This window comes from Parastagonospora nodorum (genome assembly GCF_000146915.1).
Source record: "Parastagonospora nodorum SN15 chromosome Unknown scaffold_19, whole genome shotgun sequence".
NCBI lineage: Eukaryota > Fungi > Ascomycota > Dothideomycetes > Pleosporales > Phaeosphaeriaceae > Parastagonospora > Parastagonospora nodorum.
Window position 1 is genome coordinate 222,901 of NW_001884567.1, and position 23,243 is coordinate 246,143.

At 52.6% G+C, this 23,243-nt stretch overlaps 14 protein-coding genes across 14 annotated transcripts; 9 read left to right on the forward strand and 5 right to left on the reverse strand.

The window, feature by feature from the left end:
* Window positions 1-1,226: 1,226 nt before the first annotated feature.
* On the forward strand, window positions 1,227-3,020 carry SNOG_11376 (hypothetical protein; the record flags this gene model as incomplete). The annotated part of the gene is made up of 3 exons (XM_001801567.1): window positions 1,227-1,403; window positions 1,473-1,666; window positions 1,748-3,020. 3 exons carry the CDS (start codon window positions 1,227-1,229, stop codon window positions 3,018-3,020), a joined length of 1,644 nt encoding a protein of 547 aa, XP_001801619.1.
* A 4-nt stretch (window positions 3,021-3,024) lies between these two features.
* On the reverse strand, window positions 3,025-4,247 carry SNOG_11377 (hypothetical protein; the record flags this gene model as incomplete). Its single annotated transcript, XM_001801568.1, has 1 exon — window positions 3,025-4,247. One exon carries the CDS (start codon window positions 4,245-4,247, stop codon window positions 3,105-3,107), a length of 1,143 nt encoding a protein of 380 aa, XP_001801620.1. The 3' UTR covers window positions 3,025-3,104.
* A 1,178-nt stretch (window positions 4,248-5,425) lies between these two features.
* Window positions 5,426-7,027, forward strand: SNOG_11378 (hypothetical protein; the record flags this gene model as incomplete). The annotated part of the gene is made up of 1 exon (XM_001801569.1): window positions 5,426-7,027. One exon carries the CDS (start codon window positions 5,426-5,428, stop codon window positions 7,025-7,027), a length of 1,602 nt encoding a protein of 533 aa, XP_001801621.1.
* An 84-nt stretch (window positions 7,028-7,111) lies between these two features.
* On the forward strand, window positions 7,112-7,879 carry SNOG_11379 (hypothetical protein; the record flags this gene model as incomplete). Its single annotated transcript, XM_001801570.1, has 2 exons — window positions 7,112-7,166; window positions 7,329-7,879. The coding sequence occupies 2 exons, from the start codon at window positions 7,112-7,114 to the stop codon at window positions 7,877-7,879; spliced, it is 606 nt and encodes a 201-aa protein (XP_001801622.1).
* Window positions 7,880-8,040: 161 nt separating this feature from the next.
* On the reverse strand, window positions 8,041-8,797 carry SNOG_11380 (hypothetical protein; the record flags this gene model as incomplete). The annotated part of the gene is made up of 2 exons (XM_001801571.1): window positions 8,041-8,571; window positions 8,621-8,797. The coding sequence occupies 2 exons, from the start codon at window positions 8,795-8,797 to the stop codon at window positions 8,041-8,043; spliced, it is 708 nt and encodes a 235-aa protein (XP_001801623.1).
* A 603-nt stretch (window positions 8,798-9,400) lies between these two features.
* SNOG_11381 (hypothetical protein) lies at window positions 9,401-10,582 on the forward strand (the record flags this gene model as incomplete). Its single annotated transcript, XM_001801572.1, has 2 exons — window positions 9,401-9,431; window positions 9,816-10,582. The coding sequence occupies 2 exons, from the start codon at window positions 9,401-9,403 to the stop codon at window positions 10,580-10,582; spliced, it is 798 nt and encodes a 265-aa protein (XP_001801624.1).
* Window positions 10,583-11,501: 919 nt separating this feature from the next.
* SNOG_11382 (hypothetical protein) lies at window positions 11,502-12,782 on the forward strand (the record flags this gene model as incomplete). The annotated part of the gene is made up of 1 exon (XM_001801573.1): window positions 11,502-12,782. One exon carries the CDS (start codon window positions 11,502-11,504, stop codon window positions 12,780-12,782), a length of 1,281 nt encoding a protein of 426 aa, XP_001801625.1.
* Window positions 12,783-12,886: 104 nt separating this feature from the next.
* On the reverse strand, window positions 12,887-13,516 carry SNOG_11383 (hypothetical protein; the record flags this gene model as incomplete). The annotated part of the gene is made up of 1 exon (XM_001801574.1): window positions 12,887-13,516. One exon carries the CDS (start codon window positions 13,514-13,516, stop codon window positions 12,887-12,889), a length of 630 nt encoding a protein of 209 aa, XP_001801626.1.
* Window positions 13,517-13,945: 429 nt separating this feature from the next.
* Window positions 13,946-14,571, forward strand: SNOG_20120 (hypothetical protein; the record flags this gene model as incomplete). The annotated part of the gene is made up of 2 exons (XM_001801575.1): window positions 13,946-14,037; window positions 14,205-14,571. The coding sequence occupies 2 exons, from the start codon at window positions 13,946-13,948 to the stop codon at window positions 14,569-14,571; spliced, it is 459 nt and encodes a 152-aa protein (XP_001801627.1).
* On the reverse strand, window positions 14,176-15,699 carry SNOG_11384 (hypothetical protein; the record flags this gene model as incomplete). Its single annotated transcript, XM_001801576.1, has 2 exons — window positions 14,176-15,355; window positions 15,410-15,699. The coding sequence occupies 2 exons, from the start codon at window positions 15,697-15,699 to the stop codon at window positions 14,176-14,178; spliced, it is 1,470 nt and encodes a 489-aa protein (XP_001801628.1).
* Window positions 15,700-16,364: 665 nt separating this feature from the next.
* Window positions 16,365-18,431, forward strand: SNOG_11385 (hypothetical protein; the record flags this gene model as incomplete). The annotated part of the gene is made up of 5 exons (XM_001801577.1): window positions 16,365-16,601; window positions 16,695-16,967; window positions 17,018-17,370; window positions 17,426-17,781; window positions 17,974-18,431. 5 exons carry the CDS (start codon window positions 16,365-16,367, stop codon window positions 18,429-18,431), a joined length of 1,677 nt encoding a protein of 558 aa, XP_001801629.1.
* Window positions 18,432-18,889: 458 nt separating this feature from the next.
* Window positions 18,890-19,145, forward strand: SNOG_11386 (hypothetical protein; the record flags this gene model as incomplete). Its single annotated transcript, XM_001801578.1, has 2 exons — window positions 18,890-18,928; window positions 19,023-19,145. 2 exons carry the CDS (start codon window positions 18,890-18,892, stop codon window positions 19,143-19,145), a joined length of 162 nt encoding a protein of 53 aa, XP_001801630.1.
* Window positions 19,146-19,391: 246 nt separating this feature from the next.
* Window positions 19,392-21,148, forward strand: SNOG_11387 (hypothetical protein; the record flags this gene model as incomplete). The annotated part of the gene is made up of 3 exons (XM_001801579.1): window positions 19,392-19,704; window positions 19,790-19,921; window positions 20,073-21,148. 3 exons carry the CDS (start codon window positions 19,392-19,394, stop codon window positions 21,146-21,148), a joined length of 1,521 nt encoding a protein of 506 aa, XP_001801631.1.
* A 972-nt stretch (window positions 21,149-22,120) lies between these two features.
* On the reverse strand, window positions 22,121-22,969 carry SNOG_11388 (hypothetical protein; the record flags this gene model as incomplete). Its single annotated transcript, XM_001801580.1, has 1 exon — window positions 22,121-22,969. One exon carries the CDS (start codon window positions 22,967-22,969, stop codon window positions 22,121-22,123), a length of 849 nt encoding a protein of 282 aa, XP_001801632.1.
* Between the last annotated feature and the right edge of the window lie 274 nt (window positions 22,970-23,243).

The following is a 23,243-nucleotide window of genomic DNA, read 5'->3' on the forward strand; positions in this document are numbered from 1 at the left end:
AAGAAACGGCAAAGTTATTATTGGTTTTGTATGGGCAACGGGCTCGGTGTAAGCAGCGGTGGTATTTTCATGGAGTTAACTTACAATGTACGGCAAGACATGTCACTATACTAAATACGCAGTCTCTTCCGACCCACAGTGCATTCATACGGCCCACTCCAGATTCCCTCCCGGTTAGCCATCTGCAGCCAACATCACATATTCCCGCCTGCCGGAACTCATTCAGTTCTCCTTATGAAATCGCTATGCAGTCGGTTCGTGCACTGGACGGTCAGTTCCTTCGTTGACCAATGCACGACTTCGGAGCTCCATGGAGCCGAAAAGGAACGCGTGGGGTGGGGTTTAGCGCGCGCGCGGCGGCGCCTGCAAGTGTCCGTCGGACCCTGCGCGGGAGGGAGGACGGGAGCTCCATCTGACTGCAACAGCGTTCCAAACTTCAAACTTTCTTCGACGTTGACTCTCGCAGATGCCGATAGTTCAATGGCACCCATGTCGACGAGAACGAGTCGTGACGTGAACTTCAAATCGGCAGATGTGTTATCTCGCGCCTTACGCGACCGTCTTACCCACGCAGCCGCAGCCGCGTCTGCGGGTACTTATCCTGCATCGGCCCTGACAGCCATAATTGGCCACTAACATCACCACGGTCCCTCCGCATCCTTGCATTCGATGTCTTTTGGTCTCTTCATCGTATGATAAGAACTTTGTCACAAGGTTTCGATTAACGTCTCACCCGCATCTGCGGAGAAGGCGTCTCGACCATCTTCCCTGCTGCTGGCAAGTAGGGACCATGACAAAACAGGTCACTGCCCGGAGTCGTTCTGCAATTGCTATCTGTGGAGTCGCTTAACACAGGCTCAAACGTAAACGTCTCATGCAAGGGCGATAGGGACGAGCCGTCCAAGCTCGCTGCAGCTGAAGCATGCAATATCAACGTGTTGGCCGACAGTATCGAACAAGGCTCATCCTCTCTTCGGCCCTATTAACTGCAGTTGGAGTCCCAGTACTGTGGACAGCTTCCAGCGAAGCCTGCCGATTCTTCTATCCGTCGATCTGCTCGATTGCTGGTTCTTTTACTTCTTCCGTTAAGCTACGTTGTTCGATCTGCAATCGATTTTCCATTTTACAAGCCAGCGTAGCCCAGCGCCTTTACTCAAACTTTGGGACCAACTGCAGCCAAATCTCCAAAACTTACTGTTCGCGTGGCGTGCGGTCATTCTATCGGCATGGAGAAGAAAAGTGACGAGACGCCTCGCTATGAGGTTGACGACTCAGTGGGCGTGGGTGAGGTGTTGAATGCGTCTGGACACAAACAGGAGCTTGAAAGACAGTTCAGTCTATTGTCAATTTGCTCAATTGGTATCACGACTGGTAATGTTTGGGCGGCATTGGGAGGTTCAATCGTATGTTCTCACGAACTTCCGTATTCCTCAACGAGAAAATATCGAAGTAATACTAATCATTTACATCAGGCCATCGCGCTTTACAATGGTGGACCACCTGGCGTAATTTATGCATTCATCGCAGTGTCATGCATGTACTTCTTGATCGCAGCCTGTATCGCTGAGATGGCTTCTGCTATTCCTTCTTCCTCGGGTGTTTATCACTGGGCCAGCGTAACAGCAGGCGCAAGATACGGCAAAGCTACAGGCTTCTTCGCTGGATGGTGAGTCTCTCCGCATCCTATATACTGCTGCTTAATCATCGAAGCATCACCTTGCGTACAATAATAACTTGTGGCCAACAGGTGGAACTTTCTCGGCTGGCTCTTCGGCACCGCATCCATATCCTCCATCTGCGCCAACCAGATCATATCCATGTACGGACTCTTCCACGAAGACTACGCATACGAGCGATGGCAGGTCTTTGTTGTATACCTTATCATAACCTGGTTCACTGCATTGATTGTCATGCTCATGAACCGCGCACTACCTACCATAACCAAGATTGGGTTATTCCTCATTTTGGCCGGAGTCTTTGTTACAATTCTAGTTTGTGCCATCATGCCCAGTAGGACTGGCAAGGGCTATGCGAGCAATGCATTCGTTTGGCGAGAATGGGAAAACAGGACGGGTTGGAGCAACAATGGTTTCGTCTTCATGGCTGGCATGCTCAACGGCGCTTTTGCTGTTGGAACGCCGTACGTCTTTCCCCATGTCTCAAATGAAAATCTGCATACTGACCATGCCAACAGTGACTGCATCTCCCACATCGCTGAGGAGATTCCCAATCCCCGTGTCAACATCCCGAAAGCCATTCTCGCTCAATACGCCGTTGGCTTCACCACCGCCTTCCTCTACGTCATCACAATCTTCTACTCCGTCAACGACCTGCCCTCGCTCTTTGCCAATCCATGGCCGTTCCCCCTCGCCGAGCTATACCGCCAGGCGACAAACAGCCACGCCGGCTCCGTCGGTCTCCTGATCGTCATTTTTCTGCCAACGTTCTGCACAAACATTGGTTGCTACCTCACCACCGGTCGCATGCTCTGGACGCTGGGACGCGATCGCGCAACGCCATTTTCCGCATGGGTTGGAAAGGTGAACCACACATGGGGAAACCCACTCAACGCCACGCTTACCTGCGCGATCCTCAACACCATTATTGGCGCAGTGTACGTTGGTAGCACGACTGCTTTCTCTGCGTTCGTCGGATCCTTCATTGTTCTCGCCTCCCTGTCGTATCTCGCCTTCATCATCCCCAACATCTTCAGCCGCAGACGACATGTCACGCCTGGCCCGTTCCGCATGCCCGATCCTGTTTTCTACGTTGTCGCGGGTATTGCGACATGTTACATGTGCATTTGGATTGTAATCTACTGCTTCCCATTCGCGCGACCGTTTGACGAGACCACGATGAACTACACGAGTGTCATGACGGGTGGATGCACAATTCTACTCACTGGATGGTATTTATGGATCAGAAATAAGGGATACGTAGGTCCGCGGGCGATGATAGAAGAGGCGGAACGCAGATTAGCGGCGGGCGAGGATGTCGTTGTCAGTGATGTCGTGAAATAGCTCAGAGTGGGCGAAGCGCAGTATATTGAGCTGCCAACTTACGAATCATGAGACCCGAGATAGATAGAATGACTCTCTTTGACGCTATGAATCCTTCACCTCTGATTCCGTGTTGCTGGCATTCATCTTCTCAATCGCATCCTTAGCACCCACCCAGCTCTTCCTCTTCGGACCCTCAAAAACCCGATATATACACGGCGCCCAAATCCCATCCATCAAGAGATGGCAGAACCATATATTCCACAGCCAAAACCACCATCCCTTCAGCCCGTACCCCAAATACTCATCCACGCCCGTGCCGCCCAATTCATTCATCTTCGCCATCCACGGTCCGCCATCGACATTCCCCGGACTAATGTTATACCCATAGCCCGCGAGGCCCGCAAGCCACACATGCTGCCTCTTGATATCTGCTTCTATTTCTGCTTGCGCAGGCAGTTTCGACGCCCCTTTGAACACCTGCGCGATCGCCATGGCGGCCATGTCAGAGATATGAAACCCACCGAGCGCAAAGTACACATTACCAATGAACGCCAGGCTATCTGGTTTCCGGGCAGAGAATACATTGAGGTAGAGATTGAAAAGAGATTTGTTGTTCGCGCCTTGCGCTTGTGTCCATGCTGTGTTGGTGGGCGCGCTGGGATCGTAGTCGGGGTGCATGATGCTGAAGTCGGACTTATATCCTGTACACCATATTATGGTATCCACGTCTATTTGTCGCCCATTTTCGAGCTCCACGGTGGTGGGGGAGATGATGCGTTTCATGACAGGTACGGATTCGATGTCTTCGGCGTGGAGATGGTCGACGAGGGTGTCGGATACCATGGGCACTTTCTGAGCTGGTTCGAAGCCCCATTCTGGTTTCAGTTTGAAATGCTTGTCTTGGTAACTCTTCATGAATTTGTCGAATTGCCGCTCGGCGAAATCTGGGAAGTACTTCATGACGAGGCTGGAGATGCGGAATAAGCGGAGGCTGTGGTTGTGATCGATTGGTTTGCCATTGTGCATGCGCGGTACCACGCGTGCGCCATGACGGTGCGCGAGATAGATCTTACTTGCAGCGCCGACGAGCTGAGTGGATGTGTCTGCTGCGCTGTTGCCGAAACCCACCACCATGACGCGTTTGCCGGTGAAATTTTGCGGGCGCTTGAAGGACTTTACGTGGATGCTTAAGCCTTCGAAGTCTTCCAGTCCAGGTACTGAAGGCATGCTAGGCTGGCCGACCATGCCGCCGATTGTGACTACAATCTTATCAAAATACTGGTCATTGTGTTTGGCAATTCGAACAACCCATTGCTGTCGGTCAGAATCGAACGAAATCTCTTGAATTGATACGCTGAGGCGAAAGTGCGGTTCGAGATTGAAGTGCTCAGCATAGCTCACAAGATACTGATGTACTTGAGCGGCTGTAGGGTATGATGGGACAGCTTTGCTGTGTTAGTTGGTCTTAGTTCCATTCGAAGAGAGTTGGGAAACACTGACAGTTGGAATAAGGGAAGTCTGTGAAACAGCCTCTTTCTTTCGATATGTTCGCGACTGTCGTGTTTAACACAGACGTCCGATCGTCCTCGGCGTACTTCCATAATCCACCAATATAGTCGTTTCGCTCGAATCCTGTCACATCGAAGCCTTGCTCTTTCAAATTCTTGAGTGCTACCAGACCAGCTGCACCAAGGCCTATAACCGCAACTGTCGTACGCTCAGTCATTCCGATGTGCCAGTCTTGCAGCGCGGCAGGTGTCTTTCTTGAGTCAACGATAGTCTGACAACTACGGTGAAGCCAGATTTTATCTTTGATGGAAGTTGTATTTGACTATCATGCATATGAACGAGATGCAGCGCGCCTAACGGGTCCGTCCACAAAGGACGGGCTAGTTGTGGAAGTCCATTACTAGTGTTCTCAAGGTCCATGATGTCATCACAGAAGAGAACGAACGAGTTCATCTCTTCGACCATCCTAACCATTCGCGCGTAACTAGCAGCCTCCTCATCATTGAGGTTGCAAGGTAGTAGCGCTCACAGGCAGTAGGGCTGCGTTCTGCGATAGCCCGCTTGGTGGGGGCACGAGGCCTGTGGCAATTAATCAAACGCAGCTAATCTCGACTGCGCATGTAAAGTCAGGCGCAGTGCGAAGAAACGAAAGGCTGAGTGTGTAAAGATACACAGACGCAAGGCTGGCTGTAAGAAGTGTGCACGTAAGACGCGCGGTCTCCGAAGCATCATTGGCGGGGGGCTAGCCACCAGGCAGCAACAAAAGCGACCTACTGAACACGACTGCACAGCCCAGGTAGAAAGAGCTACTAATATAAGCTTTCAGTCGCATGGTCTGCCAGTAGACTACAACACCTTATACCGATCCACTTCATCTACATTTCTCTGGCTAGGGACCTTCGGCATCAGCAATCATGGCTAACCAGCCTCCTAACCCCGCCAATGCAAACCTCAACATCAACCTTCCTCCACCATCACTATCTTCAAATTCTAGCGCGCCATTCACTCCTCGATCAGCATCAGTTGCGGATGATTCCGATGCTGAATTTGACCCAACACCGCTTCAAAGCCCAAGAGGCGGACCAGAGTACGATGATTTGCCACCTTCGTATGACGAGGCGCAACATCAGGCTGTCAGCGATGCACGTAATGGCGTAACACCATTAGATCCAAACCAGATTGAAGCCCATCGTTTGACTTTAAACGAAGGACCCGACCAACCGGAGATCTGGGAGTATCGAATCAGAGGGGAAGAGCTGGATGCAGAGAATGAACAAGCACCAGAATATGGTAACATCACGAACCATCATGAGACAGCCATACCTATTCAACATGTCGAGACAAGTACAAATATTCCAGTTGGACAGACTGGGGCCAGAGACCTGCCTCCAGACGTTATGCCAGATCGGACCGCAGAATTACTCAGTCAAGCGTTGAACTTCGCACGCCATGAGCCTGATGCGGATGCTCAATACGCGCCGAGACTTACCAGACGTATTGCCATCCCTCAGCAAGCCAGTCCTGGAGCAGAAACCAATACGGTTCAATTTCTGAGAGCATATGCCAAAGCTCTACATGCACATTCTATTCGGCCAGCAGAATTCTCCGAATTCATCGACGGGTTGAACTCTTTGTGTGTAGCTTCAGGCATAACGGTGGACGATCTACTCTCGTCAGCGTCTACTGCTGGTGCTACATCTGACATTGTACAAAACTACATTCGAAGCGTGAATGAAGTCTTCTTTGCTCCTCGAGGGCTGAGAGTCTCGCTCCGGTCGCTTTCCGCGCTCATCAATGCTCTTGCTATACCTACGGAGAGGGGCCAGCGAGCAGGCGCTGTTGCAGGCGCCGCCGATGACGCCAGTACAGCAGAGAGAAGAGCCCAGTCTCTTCACCCGTGGATAGAAGCCATTGAAACGAACGTACCTGAATCAAGTACGCACTCTTTAGTGCTACGCGAGATGGCTGAGAGAAGGAGCGCGCACACCAAGACTGCGTCAAGCTCCAGCCAAAAGCCTGAGCTTGAGGATCCGCCACACTCTAGCCTTGAAGAAGTGACTGATCCAAATACCCAACCCGGACATGAGCATCACTCTCGGCATGCTAGTGGAAGAGGTGGTCACCACGGCCCGCACGGTACTCACGGCCATGGACCATTTGGAGGACCGGGCAATTGGCCGTTCGGTGGTCCTGGTCTTGGGCCTTTTGGAGGACCGGGCAATGGTCCGTTCGGTGGTCCTGGTCTTGGGCCTTTTGGTCACTCAAGACGAGGTCGTGGTGGTCGAGGCCGTGACTCTCACAGTGCTGCTGAACGCGGCGCTCACAGATCTCCCAGATACGACCGCGGTCAGGCTTGGGAACACCCGCGCAGGTCCGGACCACCTAGGCCTGGCGATGACTGGGCTCAAATTGCTAAGAACTTTGGCCAAATGGGCGAAGAATTTGGGAAGAGAATGGGGGACTGGGGGCGAGCAGTTTGGCAAGCAAGCAAGCGCTTGGGGTCAAAATGTTGGTGAACGAGCAAACGCCCTTGGGGCGCGGAGATCAACGCCAGGAACACAGCTGCTGGCTCCTAGCAGTGGGTCCACCACCACAACACGATGATGGGCTGCCCGCCATCCCTACGAGGCAGGACCCGAGTGCTCAAGAAAGCGGGTGTGCTTCCGTGGTGACAGCCAAAGCTTCTCTCGACCGCCCCAAGCTACGAAACATGGTAGAGGAAATCCCACGAAGGAGTATCCGAGGGAAGGCCGCCCAAAAAACGAACGATTGACCGATGACCTCGCGTCCTTCCCATACCTCCTCCATCCCTCAAAGGCGACTCGGACAGCGACTCTGACCCCGACTCTGACTCTGATGACGAAGACACTCAAGCAACATTCCTCAAGCGCATCCAATCCATCAACAATGCCGCCGAAGCCTCCGCGAAGAAAGGCAAAAAGAGCCCTTCCGAGATCGCCGAAGAGCGCGCCCTCGCCATCGAGGAAGCACAAAACCAGAAACTCGAAGCAGACGTCAAAATCGACGATAAAAGATCCCGGCGCGCAATGAGCCGAACACTGAAGCAAAAGCGCAGAGATCTCAAGCGCGAGCACAAGCATAAGAAGAGGGAGTTGAAGGCGGCACATGGCAAAGGGAAGGGCAAGGCGAAGAAGAACCCTGCGTGGAAGATGGCGAAGAAAGAATATAAGACGAAGAGGAAGGAGTTGAGAAAAGACAGGGCGAAGGCGAGGCAGGAGTGGAGGGAGGCGAGGTCGGAGAGGTTGAGGGAGAGGAGGGAGGCTAGGAGGGGTGTAGCTGAGCAAGAGGAGGAAATGAGTAAGATGGTTTGGCTGATTGTAGAGAATCTAGACGATCCAGTTGCTTGATTATAGTCTATGTAGCTATGGAGCATGTGGATTGCCTGATCGGCAGATTGTCTATCCCAAATAGAGATACTATCAGCGAGCATGCTGTAGTCCAACCATGTTCGAATCGGATTCTCTCCCGTCAAATGTGCACCTGGAGCTTTCTGTTGTACAGCTCTCACTCAAGCCGCCGGACCTCTGATTTGGGCCTTTTCCTGGATTTCCTCCCACTGCTCAACTGTGTACCTCTCCTGCGGCTGCTCGATGAAGATCGGTCCATCGTACGACGACCTCAACCATAGGTAATCCAAAACCGCTCTCAAAGTCTTCGTATCTACATCCAGAGGCGGCGCACTTAGACCTTCAACAGCATCATAAGCCACAACAACCACATTCCCGTTGATTGCATGCTGGGCAACTGAGTTGGCACCCAGATTTCGCCGTTGTTTGGGGTTGCTGTCATAGGAGATTTGGAGCCAGTATGGTAGGTATCGGTCGTGGAAGCCGATGGTCTTGATATCTCCTGGCTGTGTATCGGGGTAGCAGCTCTGCACATCGGGCCGGCCATCGTTGTCGTGGAGGACCCAGTGGAAGCGAGCGCGCGGGTACTCAGGCGCGAGGAGAAGAGCACGTCGGGAGTTTGTGGTGGGTCTGATCTTCGCAGATGTAGTGAACTCCCTACATAGCGATTTATGCTCCTTTCTATCCGCTTTCTGTAGATTGTTAGTGATAGTACCTCTGTATCTGTGCTTAGGCAAGCACCTGGCATTTCTTGGAACAGTAGAGTATGTTGTGGCAGCCGGCGCATCGCTGTAACTCTGTGGCTTTGTGGCAGATAGCACAGAGGCCGTGCGCGTCCGGGGCGACTGGTTGTGCTACTGGCATATAGTCTTCGAGGACTAGAGGCTGGCCAAAGTCCTGGGATTCGCTCGAGGTCATTGTAGCTGGCATGACTGGTGTTGCGAAGTAGGAATATGGTTGATAAATCAGTATGGAGAAGGAAGGAACATGGGTTTGTCTCGGGCGAAAGGAATGAATTAACGGCTTGCTATGGGAGAAAGAGCGCTAGGAGCGTCTCTCACTTGAGGCCTTCCTGCCTTCACTTTAAGACAGGCAATGTGGAGCGGTAGCCTCATGACAAGTGAAGGCGACCGGGTAGTATCATGTAAAATTTCATACCAAATATTTAGGATCTTGACACCTTCTGGAATTCAAATCGATTGTCTATAACAGCTACTACATACAATGAAGTCGAACTCGAACCCTCAGATGTGTTGTGTAGCAATGTGAGTGCCAAGGCGCTACAATTATGACGTACTCCGGGCCAGGCTGTGAAATGTACACAGCCACAACCTGACCGTTACAACGCTTGCTACACTACTTACTTTCGCCTCAAATCAAAGGACCCCTCCCCACTCTGCAGGATACCATACACCGACTGTAGTTTGTTGCGCTTTCACAGTTTCACCGCTCGTACCCTGCGCGACACACTCCGACGAGAGCTACCGAGTTCACAGTAGATCATAATCCGTGCTAGTGAACATGTTCAAGAAATTCAAAGACAAGCTCAAGGGTGATGAACAGTCCTCTTCGAGCTCTTCCCAAGGACACGGCCAGTCTAACAATCAATACTACAATGACCCACAACAACAGCCGCATCATGCTCCGCCGACAGAAAAGTATCAGAGCCCTCCAGGACCACCACCGGGATATAGTTCCTCGAAACCAGAGTATGCGCCGCCTTCAGGACCTCCACCGAGTCACGATCAGTCTTCTTCAAAGACAGACTATGCACCTCCTCCAGGACCCCCGCCTTCGCAGCAGTTTCCCCAACAGCCGCCTCCGAGCTGGGACCCACCACCGTACCATGACTGGACAGTGATACCGGACACTGCGCTTCTACCACCTCCACCAAGTATTGGTTATGACACTTCACCAACCGCAAACGCCAGCGCAGAAGATGGTGACCGAGCACTAGCCTGGACAAACACAAACCCTCTATGGCCGCCGCAGAACCTGACACCAGCGACTCACGCCGCGATTCAAAATGGACAACTCGCCCTTCTCAAAGCACCTTCATATCTCGGGGACCTCCTCCCTCAACCCGAAGCTGGACACTGGCGATGCCGCACGCACGCCAACTGCAGAGACTCGAGCATCATGACGAACCTACCCATGTACTCTGTGTACTGGGACTCTCCGCTCAACACCCAACGCCCCAAGACCATCTACTTCGAGCTCAAAGTCACCGGCATAGGTCGTGGAGGCTCGTCGCTTGAAGAAGCAGATGCGGGCATCGCGGTCGGCTTTGTCGCACCTCCCTACCCAACCTTTCGTCTTCCGGGCTGGGAGCGCGCAAGCTTGGGTGTTCACGGCGACGATGGGCGGAAGTACGTCAACGATCCTTGGGGCGGCGTGGACTTCACGACTGCATTTGCGCCGGGAGAGATTGTGGGTATAGGCATCACGTACTCTGTGCCTAAGAATCCGCCGAGTTACGAGCAGACGCAGCAGGGACGCTTGATGGACATTGACGTTTTCTTCACGCGCAATGGAAAGAAAGAGGGTGGATGGGATGGGAATGAGGAGCTCGATGTGAGGAGCGAGGGGGGCAATACGGGTCTGAGGGGCGAGTGTGATCTGTTTCCTGCTATCGGTGTGTTTGGAGGCGTGGATTTCGATGTCTTCTTTCATCCTTCGCAGTGGCTGTATAGGCCGTGGTGAGTTGCGTTTGATTTGCTTTCATAGGATACCCGTACATTTCAAAGTGGCGATGTTACCATGAGTACAGTCAGCAATATGCTTGTGAGACAGATGCTATGCTTATAAGACCGGCCATCACGAGCCACCCGTACTCACTTCAGGCGTGCCAGTCCTGCGTCATGTACGAGCTGACATCACAACATTTCCCAGCCGTCAGCCGCAACTAACACCTCCATTGGCCAAGACATGTCACCACCCAATAGTCCATGTTACACCCACTGTACTCGCTCATAAGCTATTCCTCCCAACCCTGCCAAACTATCTACCAAACAAGGTTTCAAATATAGTAACACTAGGCGACTTCGTCTCCTATCACCAGCTATTTAATCACCTTGCTCTAGACTTTGCACAATACGGTATTCTTCGACACACCACCGTCGCCATGAAATCCACACTATCCACCCTCGCACTCCTCTTCGCGTCGGCCAACGCATCCGTGCTCTTCGCCCTCTCGCCCGACACAAACGGCGGCAATGCCCAAAAGTCATGGGTCGTGAACCGCTGGACATGTCACGATCTGGCTATCGATAACTTTGACAATCAGGCGAGTTGGGCGTTCGTGGAAGGCGGGTTGGCGAATGGGTGTCAGCTTTATGAGTGAGTCAACAGATATCATGTTGGGCAAACTGATGAGATATGGCAGGAACAACAACTGCACTGGCAATTCCGTGTACATTGAGAAGAACAATTCGAATATCCTTGGGCCTGGGCCGGTGCATCTTGTGGACGTGGGGTTTGACAAGGTTGCGAGTTCGTTTCAGTGCTTTTAGAGTTGAGGTTAGTAGGGGGGGTATGTAGGGGTGATGCCTAGTCTGAATATCAATTTTAGATGTGTGGGTGTAGAAGTCGTGCTGTACATGGTTCAGATGGGGCTCTGATCATGTGTCATGACGCGGTTTCCCCAGCCTCCACTAGCGCCACACGCACCTTCACCACTCGTTACGTCCACCTCAAGACGCAAACACGCCATGCCTCCGTGAAGTACCACAGAACCGGGCCTACGATGGACGCGCCCTCAGCACAGTTGCACCTCGAAATCCGCGATGCCGTCGTCAAAGCGCTTGCGACACGCCGGCCCATACTGCACCACCTGAACGCCGACACGAGCTGGCTGCTGCAGGTGCCGCGCCCGGCGAACGCGGTCAAGCATGGGAGTCGCATATACTTTAATATCCTAATCGATCCGTGGTTTGTCGGTGGACAGTCGGATGTGGCGAAATGGTTCTCGCAGCAGTTCCATGCGATAGAGAGCGCGGTGCAGAGCGTCGCGGAAGTGGATGAACTGGCGCGGCAGGTGGAGATACTCGCTGGCGGCATACGCTTGGGGAAGGCAAGGAGGAGCAATGTCGCGGCGTCGGCAGATCTCGAGACATTTGTTGATGCGGTCGCTGTCAGCCATGAGTTCACGGATCACTGCCACAAGGACACGCTGCTCGAGGTGCATAGGGATGTGCCTGTGTTTGCGACGGAGCAGGCAGCGAACCTCATATCCGGGTGGAATCATTTCAGGACCGTCATCACCACCCCCACGTTCAAGGACGACGCGGATTGGCACGACTACTCGCTTCCGCCGCTGCCGTCATGGCTCAGCATATCGCGCCTGACCGCCTCCAAAGACGCCCTTTTCTACCATTCGGCCCTCCTCATCACCTTCGCAACACATCCATTCCTGTCCAACGCGACACCAAAGAAGCGCTCTTCTCTGTCCATCTACGGCGACGGCGCAGAAGACCTGTCGAGCACCAACTCTGAAGCCGCCGAATGCGTCATCTACACCCCCCACGGCATACCACATACCGCACTCACACCCATCGCGACCGCCGATCCTCCGCTCCACACACTCGCCTTCTTACACGGGCTGCATGACGTCGCGATAGGCTCAGCGCAACAGCTCAACCTCGGCGCAAAGAACGGCCTCCTCGCGCAACGCATACTCAAGGCGAAATACTGGGTCGCAACACACGATGAGGTGAAGAAGGGCGGCGGCTTCATATCCTGGTGGCTACGGCGCAAAGCTTGGACACTCGAAGAAGCATTGAATGAAGCAAGAGCCGAATTGAGCAAGGATGGCGAAGACACGCACATGAACGGACACGGAGACGTATTTGAAGACGTCCGATTTCAGGACATGTCCAACGGGGAGAGTCGGATTCTGGAATAAACATGGTCGACGTTGATTCGAAGCAAGAAGAGCATAAGCATATACCCAAGCGTTGACAAGTTCCATTCATTCATTCAATCAAGCACTCGCAATTTTTATCATCATTATACTTCCATCCCATACGCCCAACACCCCGTCCTCCACTCCCCATTCAACCAAAACCTCGGCACCTCATTCCACCCACACTCTCTGAATCCCAGTTTCCTCACCACCGCTTGACTTCCCGGATTCCCTTCGTCCACACAAGCTTCGACCCAGAATAATTTCTTTCCCAGCGCCTTTTCCTCCGCGACGCATGCCGCATATGCGTCCAGCAGCGCCCTACCAGCTTCCGTCGCATACCCTTTCCCCCAGCCTTTCTTAAACAGCGCGTACCCCAGCATTCTCACATCGACCTCTTTTCCGCTCTCAACTACGTCCCCTGGCACCGGCAGTGTGAACGCAGGCGTTGGGCGCCGCAGACTGACACTGCCGATGTGTTCGCCGAGGTCATCCGAGTCACTACCATCTTGATTCACGAAGATAGAGTAGAAGTAGATATCCGTCGTGGCTAGGGAGTTGATTAGGCGGTCTCGGCTTTCGGAGAGGCTGGAGGTGGCGCCAAGCATGCTCCAGGCTGTGGCGTCCGGGTCGGACCAGTTTTCGTGGTAGAGGCGGATGTGCTGGGAGCCGGGCGTTGTGTCTGTTAGGCGGAGGAGAGTGAGGCGCGGGGTTGGGATTGAGGGTGGGAGCATGGTGGTGGGTGTGACGCAGTTGACCAAGCCGTATTAGAGTTGATTTTGGCCAGTCACTTCGGACTACATGTAAGCATTTACAATGTGCTGTGATTTTCGATTCGTCTTATGTTGACTCGGAGATCGCAGAATCGCAGATGCCTATGTTCAAGTCTTAAAGCAAGTCTTCGATGCGAAATACGATGGTCTGAGTCACTCGAAACTAGCGCGTCGTCATAACGTTATCTCACGGAAACAACGAAAATACTGAGTTGCATCAGCGTAGATGTCAGAATGGCTGACTCACTTCATGCAACTACCTCAGTCATCAAATCCTCCGGCCACCGCGGTTGATCCACTCCATTACCTCTTGTGCCCACATTGAACTTCAACTCCACCTTGCCGTCAGGATACTGTACGATGGGCTTGACAGTCTTTACGTCTTTCCCAATGGCACCGGAATGCCTGACTTCGAAGAACTCCGGCTTGAAGAGAACATCACTCGCGTTCGCCCGCATCATCTGCAAGTACCGCGGCAGCGTGTACTGCATATTATGATAATGGCGAAACACCTGCCGTCCGTTGGCGCGTCCAAACATCCTGCCAGACGGCCTCAGGATACGTCCCGACGCTATTGACCAGCCACTGGGAGTAATAGTTCAGCGCAACCTGTCTCACAATTAGCAAGGCAAAATCCTCTCCTTCCTAGCAAGAAGAAGAAGAAGAAGAAGAAGAAGAAGAAGAAGAAGAAGAAGAAGAAGACCACTTACATCAACATTCCACGACCCGCCCTCCTTTCCCCTTCTGATAATCGCATTCAGCACCCCAATAACTCCGCTAACCCCTGTGCAAAAATCACTGTTCGGAAATACAGGTGTGACCGGCTCATCCACCCCCATCCCCCTTCCAAACTCCCAACTCACCCCACAACACGCATCGCTGATCTGCTGCCAGCCCGATCTTCCTTGCCAGTCCCCATTCCACCCATAACAGTTCTCCCTCACCACAATCAACCCACGCTCCCGGTCCTTCGTCAGCTCAAGCAAGTCGTCCAGCCCGAGCCCGTATTTATCTAGCACGCACGGGCGGTATCCAGACACCACGACGTCGGCGTCAAGAATCAACGCTCGCAGTTTCGCAAGGTCAGAGGGGGAGCGGAAATCCAGATGCGTGTTCCACTTCCCCCAGTTCAGATCCACGTGTAGCGCCGACATGTCCGTGATGTGCTGCGCCGTGACGCGCATTACCGACGCGCCGAGTTCAGCGAGACCGCGCGTGAGGGCGGGCGCGGCGATGACGCGGGTTATGTCCACGACTTTGAGGCCGGCGAGGGGGCGGAGGGGGGTTGTTTTTGGGATGCCGGGCCACCAACAAGCTGGTTGGGCGGTGTTTTTGACCGGGTGGATGGCGTAGAGACCTACATGCGCGTTGGCTTTGGCGTGCGCGGTTTCCTTGAATTCTTCAGCTGAGAAGCAGATTGTGCCGGCTTGTTTGTATGTGTCGGACGCGAGGGTTTGCATGTCTTGCGAGTCGATTTTGGATAGTTTGTCTTCGTACGGGGCGTAGGCTTCTTTTGGGGTGGAGGCGGATTTGTGGTGTGGGACGCCGATGCTGTCTTGTGTCGGTTCGGGGTTCATTGAGCCGTGCAGGTGGAAGTATTTGCCGTCTTTGCAGCGGTAGATGTTTGTTGCTGCGGTACGGTACACGTTGCTGGAAGCATCGTGCAGATCGTAGTTCTTGAAGTATTTCTGGTATGCTGCTTTGCCTTCTGCTGTGGAGACCGAGGCAACGTTGATTGCTTCGCCTTCTGGGTCGATGGTGTTTAGCAGGACGGACATGAAGAATAGTTGGGCGTGGTCGCTTATCAGAGCAATTAGAAATAGCCGCATGCAGGTTTGTAAGTTGTCGACTCACGTATTGATAACGGCTTCTTGTGGCTCGACGCCATATTTCTGCTTCAACAGTACGTTTACCATTGCTGCCTCTAATCCTTTAAGTGCGGAGACGCTCTCAGCAAATCGCCAATTGATGGGTATACTGGGCCTGTCGGTGCCTTCAAAGCGGATGCGCTTCGAACATTCCTCGATCTCCTTCGGTAGTGTTGATGCGATGAGTGGGTTTTGCAGTATGCCCTCCTCAAAGATCTTTTGTGTTTCTCGTGGAATTGAGTAGGGAACATCATTTTCTTTGGTACTGCTCGCCATATCTATATTACCGCAGTGTCCGTGACAATTATAAATTGTTACTTAGGTATATGTATTCGTCTTTCTAGGGATGAGGAGTTGCAACTTCTGACATTTTATGTTACCCATAGTCACGGTTCCCAATCCATCGTGGATATAGACTTCCAGTACTCACTCGGTCTGGCGCGAATCTCATGTGAAAATGGTTATCACCCGGCCTCCTCGGTCGAGTCGAGGTAGTCGACTTCCCACCATTCCCGTTCCGACCAATCACGGAACGAGTAGCCCCCGCACTCGTAGGCTGGAGGACTAGAGAGCCATGGTATGTCGTTACACCTTTTCCGGACCTTGGGTATGAATCGTGACACGACATTACTTGAGTCGGAAAGAAGAACGATTTGGCAGGTATTTGTACTTCACGTTTAGTCACATCTATCGACCCAGTCACGATATTGTACCACAACTGATCAGCGCTCTTGAGCGCTTCTTATATGAACCTGCGGTTTCATTTCAAGATAATCATACTTCGAAATGGTTAATACAAACTACGCCACAAGATGGACACAACAGCGTGGTACCCGCCCCGTCCGAATCGCAAACTGCTCCGGCTACAAAGGTCTCATTCCACCACAACACACCCTTACTCACTCGCAGTCTAACACGGTACAGCTGATCCCGGCTACCACATGCACCTCCAAGCCTCACTTGGCGACGTGGACTTCATCACCGGCGACTATCTGGCCGAAGTCAACATTGCAGAAAATGCTCAGGCGCATGCAGAAGGCAAGCATCCTGGCTGGGAGCAGACGGCTTGGAATGGTATCGAGCAGACTATCGATCTTTTAAATGAGAAACGCATCAAAGTTGTGATTAATGGTGGGGCACATAATCCGAGGGGGTTGGCGGAGAAGGTGCAGGAGCTGGTGAGTCCGTTTTACTATCGCACATGACCTTTGTCAAGTTTGAGCTCTGTCATGCAGACCAAGCCTGTGAAACATGCTGATATTCAAGTTTAGGTAAAGAGCAAAGGATACGACCTCAAAGTCGCGTTTGTGCTCGGCGACAACTTGATCGAGGAGATGAAAGACATTCGCGAAAGAGGTCTACCACCGCATCTTGACTCGGACAACAATGAAGTCACAATCGCAGATCACGGCCTTGATCTGCTCGAGAAAACCGACAAGCCTATTGTTAGCGCCAATGCGTATTTGGGAGCTCGAGAAATCGTCAGGGGGCTTGAAGAAGGCGCGGACATTATCATTGCTGGCAGAGTTGCCGACGCCAGCCCGGTAAGTCATCTAGTTGACTTATAATTGATTTATACCAATCCTGGGTGTAGGTCATCGGTACAGCATGGCACTGGCACTCATGGAAAGACACTGACTACGACGAACTAGCCCAAGCTCTAATTGCGGGACATTTGATCGAATGCAGTGGGTACGTGACAGGCTCTAACTTTGCTGGTTTCTACGAGTACCCACTAGATGATCTTTATGACATATCATTCGGCATTGCTGAAGTTGAAAGGGACGGAGTATGCGTGGTTACGAAACATGACGGTAAGAATGGTTTTGTGACTGAAGATACGGTCAAGTGCCAGTTCTTGTACGAGTTGCAGGGAAACATATATCTCAATAGCGATGTTAAGGCAATATTGGATAACGCGCAAGTAAAGGAAGTGTCAAAGAATCGGTACGATCATCTTCAGTACTGCCCTATACTTAGATACACGCTCACTACCATCAAGTATCCGCATATGGGGTATCAAAGGCGCTCCACCACCCCCAACAACCAAACTCGCCATCTTCTACCGCGCAGGCTACCAATCCGAAATCGTCGTCAACGCCACTGGCTACGGCACATCGGAGAAGTTCGAGCTCTGGGAGCGCATGATCAGATTCGGACTGAAGCGTCTCGGTCTCCTTGAAAAATTTGACATCCTCGAATTTCAGCGCATCGGCGTGCCTGAAGCAAACCCTAGGAGTCAGCTACGGAGTACCACATACTGTAGAATCTTCGCAGAAGCCAGCGATCCGAATGTCAATCTAGGATTAGCGAGTCTACTCGGCGAATTCGCAATGCAGCATTACTCCGGCTTCCACAGTACGAGCGACCATCGAACTGCTCTACCAAAACTATACATCTCGTACTATCCCGCCATTTGGCCGCAAGAGAAATTGAACACGTCAATCAACATGCTCACAACAAGAGGTACTGAGCAAATCAAAACCACACCGCCACCGCGCTTCGAAAATCTTGCGAAAAGAGAAAGCTACGAAACGTCGAATCCCATAGATCTGGCGGCTTTTGGACCAACTACACGCGCACGACTGGGCGACGTCGTCCTCGCCCGATCCGGTGACAAAGGCGGAAACGCGAATATCGGCTTCTTCGTCCCCACCTCTTTGCCATCGTCCTACCCAGAAACCTCTCCACTCTATGCGGAATGCTGGGACTGGCTCCGCACCTACATCACCAAGCCCAAACTTCAAGAGATGTTTGGAGAAAGCTGGGATGACAAGTTCTTCGTTGAGCGAGTCGAGTTTCCGCATATCATGGCCGTGCATTTCGTTGTGTATGGCGTGCTGGGTCGCGGCGTGAGTGGGAGCAGTAGGCTGGACTCGTTTGCGAAGGGTATGGGGGATTGGTTGAGGGATGTGGAGGTTGATGTGCCTGTTAGATTTATTGAGGGTAGACAGCGTAAAGCGCAAAGCGGACGATACGCGAAGAGTGCAGATGGACATAAGCTATGAATATACGTACATGCCTATACACCGCTGCACGTGTTCTACGAGTCCGATGACAGCACGAAACAGCCATCAAGAGCTACAGATGATTGATGTAGTGAAGCCAACTTGTACAAACGCCTGGGCTTGTAAAGGTACGCCGCGAGCACAAAACCGTCCCTTCGACCACTTCTCGCACCTCCGTTCTTGCGGGCGTCGAGCCAAGATTCAGGGCGTCTGGGAGCAAGATCCAAGGTGAACCGAGATATAGACATGATCAGGTGTGATGAAACTTCTTCCTCAATGCAGTGCCATGGGCAGAGCGATCGATGAAAAAGTGGCCAAAATGGCAGTCCAGCAAAAATTGCCCCGCTGAAGCCCCCGAAGGAGATTCAATCCAAGACCTATGAAAATGTTAGCTGGAAGATGAATGACAGTACAAAAACAACTTGCCTGTCCGCGCTGTGCAATGCAGCAGATCCTGAATGACCGGCCGAAAGCTTGAGCTCGGCGGTCGCAAGAAGGTAAGTATGAGAAGTGTTGGAGGGGACGGGGCTGGCGAGGTTTTTATCCTCACGAGGGGCTTGGCGCGCTAACACCGCACGTGATCTCGCTTAGCTCTGGTGGCTTGTGCGCCGACCGTGCCCTGACCGTGCGCCATCCGTGCGTCCCGAGGTGCTACCGGAGGACTTTCACCTGCGAGATATCACCAACAGCCACGGTGAGGTGAGATGGTCTTGAGATAGGTAAGTGGCTGCTTTTACGTTCAATTGCTTTCGGGCGACCAATTTAAGCTATGCAAAGCTCCAAGGTCGCCCATTCTAGCCTCCCCATCCCACATGATGATCAAATATAACATTAGAACCGTTGCGAATGACGCCTTCTGGCGGTTGATTTCAAAACCTTTGCACATATCTGATATCTACAACTTGTCAATCGCATTGCAATGTCTTGCCGCAATCTCAAGCTAACCATGCTCAAGGCACCATGAGCAGACCAGCGCTCAGCTTTCTCCGACCGTACCTCCATCAATCCGCTCGTTCAATACGACCAGAACATGCCCGCGTGTACCTGTCCATCCAGCGACGATTCGCCCAGTCGATAGCTGCTGACGAGTACACTGGACCGCACGATGTTGAGAAGCAGAAGCGGTTGGAGCAACTGAAGAGGGCGAAACCTCTCGATGACTACCACCCACGGCTTCATCGCTCACCTGATGTTGAGAGTCTCTCGATTCGCGACTTCAATGCGAGATACGAGGGCATACAAGAGACGAAGCCAGAGCTCGTGTCTGTGATGGGTATGTCCCAGCCGCATTTTCAACGACTTGGCTCTGACAGCTTCAGGAAGGGTTCGATCAGTGAGAATACTCAGCTCCAAGCTAGTATTCCTGGACATCGAGCGCGACACGCAACGGCTACAAATCATGGTTGAGCTGAAGAAGCTCACGCCACAGGACGGCACTGAAGATAGCTACAAGAGCTTCAAGAAAACGACGAGACTAGGCGACTGGATATGTAAGTATCACAATTTAATTCACGATTGCATCTCTGATAACCCCAGCTGTCCATGGGAATCCCACGCGGACCTCAAAAGGCCAATTGTCAGTTGTCGCCCTTGATGTACCCCAAATCCTCGCGCCGTGCCTACACCACATTCCCGACACAGTCGACAATGCAGAGACGCTTGCTCGACGGCCGCATATACACGCCCTCACGAGCGACGAACCAGGCGACGTGCTTCGCCTCCGAGCACTCGTCTACGACTACATACGCACATATTTCATATCCAGTGGATTTCTGGAGGTGGAGACACCGACGTTCGATGTCAACGCTGGGGGAGCGATTGCGCGGCCGTTCGAGACAATCGCGAACGAGCTGTCGAATACATCAGTAAGGCTCAGGATAGCACCCGAGCTGAACCTGAAGCGTATGATTATAGGTGGGCAGGACAAAATTTTCGAGATCGGCCGCGCATTCCGGAACGAGGGTGTGGATAATACGCACAACCCAGAGTTCTCAACCTGCGAGTTCTATGAGGTTGGAGCAACACTACCAGATGTGATTGCGAGGACGGAACAGCTGATACATGGCCTGCATACTGCCGTTGAGTCGCTGAGGTCCACATACTTCCCTACACTTGCAGCGCCAGAGGTTGACTTCTCTGGCCCATTCGCGCAATTGCCCTTCATCCCAACAATTGAGAAAGAGAGCGGCCGGAAGCTGCCAGACCTTTTGTCACCGCACGCATCGAACGAGATCCTCGACATGTTCAAAGACCTTGACATTTCAGTCCCGCCAAATCCTACACTGCCCAGACTCCTTGACGTACTCGCCGAGCAGTATATCGAGCCGCTCTGCGTCAAGCCGACCTTCATTACCCACCACCCTGAAGCTCTTTCACCCCTCTCGAAGTCCTACCTCGATCCCGCTACCTCGCAGCGTGTCGCCTCGCGCGTTGAACTCTTCATCAACAGCCGTGAATATGTGAACGCATATGAGGAGGAGAACTCGCCTTTCGAACAACGTCGCAAGTTCATGCAGCAGCTAGACTTTCATGTTGATGGTGAAGGAGCGATGGACGAGAGTTATCTCGAGGCTCTGGAGTGGGGCATGCCACCTACAGGTGGATGGGGCTGTGGTCTGGATAGGCTGGTCATGCTGTTCGCCTCAAAGAAGAGAATAGCAGACGTGCTGCCCTTCGGCACTCTGAGGAATGTCGTTAGCATTGCAAAGACCAAATGAACATAGCTTCCCCGCTGCAGAATCACTACATTATGCTGAACTCACTGTGCCGTCTGTTCATATCGTGACTACTTCGCCCCCCAACTCTCCAATCCCAAGCGCCAGGTTCAAAACCTTCTTGTCTGCGCCTCACACCCACATCCAACCTATCTCAGCCTATCCATCTCGCTGTGCCACATGCACATCACACGAGCCGTTCCTCACCGTTCAATCTTCCCCAACCCACACATCTTGCAACCTTAGTCTACGGCACAGTTTCCTTCCCCTCATACCGCATAAACTCAAAAGTAACATGCCCATAGCATAAACTTTCCGCCCCGCAGCGCTGCCGAGAATAAAATAGCATTACACTTTTTTCGCGAAGCGCGCGGTACCCCATAAAAAAGCTCCCGCCACCAACATTACCACATTTACATGCGCAACGACAACATACACAAGCTAGCCGCCCATCCGAAGCCATGGCCTGAGCAATCATCCGTTTGAAAAGGTCTCGCGATGATGGGCAGGTTCCTCAGGCCACAAGGCCGCATGGGTGGGAGAGGTTGGCCTTGTTTCATGCGTGCGCTCGGTTGAGTGCGATCCGCGGTGAGGCGGGAGGACTTGGCGCGCGGGCTTGGGGGTGTTAGGGAAGAGTGGAAGAATGGGTCTGGCGGTGTCATGTGAGGACTGGTGACAAATCTGGGAGCGGTGTGGAGGGGGGTTTGTAAGTCGAGAGGGCGAGAACACGCTGAACATGGGTTATGCGAAAGACGGGCGATTATGCTCGTAAGATTTGATGTACATTCTTGATTCATTGCGTGATGCTTGCGATGCTTGCGAGAAATGAGTATACACAATCATATAGTGCTATGCAACAAAAAATTGGAAAATATGTCCGACTGAACTTGTACAGATTTCAGACTCTTGAAGTTCGCCCTGGCTAACAATACACAACTCCACATATTCATATCCAATCTCTAACAACACAATCATTTAGAAATGCTCCTTCCAGAACTTGAAGTTAACCTCCTGGCACGTGGCCATCTTACACGCCTTCTTGATATCCCGCGCTGCGACGTTGGGTCCGCAGAAGTACACTCCGACTTCCGTCCTGAGCGTGCTCTCGAGACCGTTCATGTAGGTGCGGTCCAGAATGCCATCGCGCATGCCGCTCAGCAAGCGCTGGAAGTCGGGACGACCAAAGTTTGTCCGCGACTTGAGTTCGGTCAAAGGATCCTTGTCAGTGCCGACGGAGTTGAGAACAATGTTCTGTGCGGTGTTCGCGTCCATCTTCTGTGTGAGGTAGGTGTGGATGCGTAGGAACTGGTCGCCGTCGGCGCCGCCCAGGGATTGCGCTTCGAGGGAGGAGAGCAGCGTTTGGAACCACTCAAAGGAAGAAGTATCTTTGCAGACCCAGATGAATTCGACACGGCGGAGACGCTTGGGCGGGTTGGGGCTGAGGCGGAGGTGGTAGATGGACTTGAGGATAGACGCCCAGGGTGTCACACCGATACCGGTACCGATGAGCACGGCGACTTCGTTCTCGAAAACGTCTTCTGCGGGGGCTCCGTAGGGTCCGTCAATCTTGAGGCTAGGCATCTTTTGGCCGTGCTGAAGCGCGATCTCGTACATGCCCATGGGGTCGAGCTCGTCATAGAGCTTGGATTGCGATTGACCGGCACCAAGGGCATCAGCAAGAGCGCGAGTGAAGTCACCGACCTGACGGACGTGGACAGAGATGTAGGGATCGTTGGGGCAGGAAGTGATCGTAAATGGATGCCACTGGTGGTAGCTGACTTCCGGGCAGTTCAGGAAAAGCCATTGTCCTGGCTTGTACCTCATGCTGGGCTTGGTGAATTGAATCTCAACAGCATCTACTTCACGTTAGCTTGAGCCACAAATTGCAGATATAAGACCCTCTTACCGTATGGGTGGCGGACGACCTTGACTATCTTGGTTTCGCGCCTGCTGCGGACTTCACTGGTAGAGACGGTCAAAGAGGTAAAGACCACCGCCTACAAGCTCCCATCGCCAACCCTCGTAACCGATGCAGTGCGTCCAGAAGTTGTCATGATCGAAAGGTGAGAACGCAGGGGCAGTGTCACGGACGAAACAG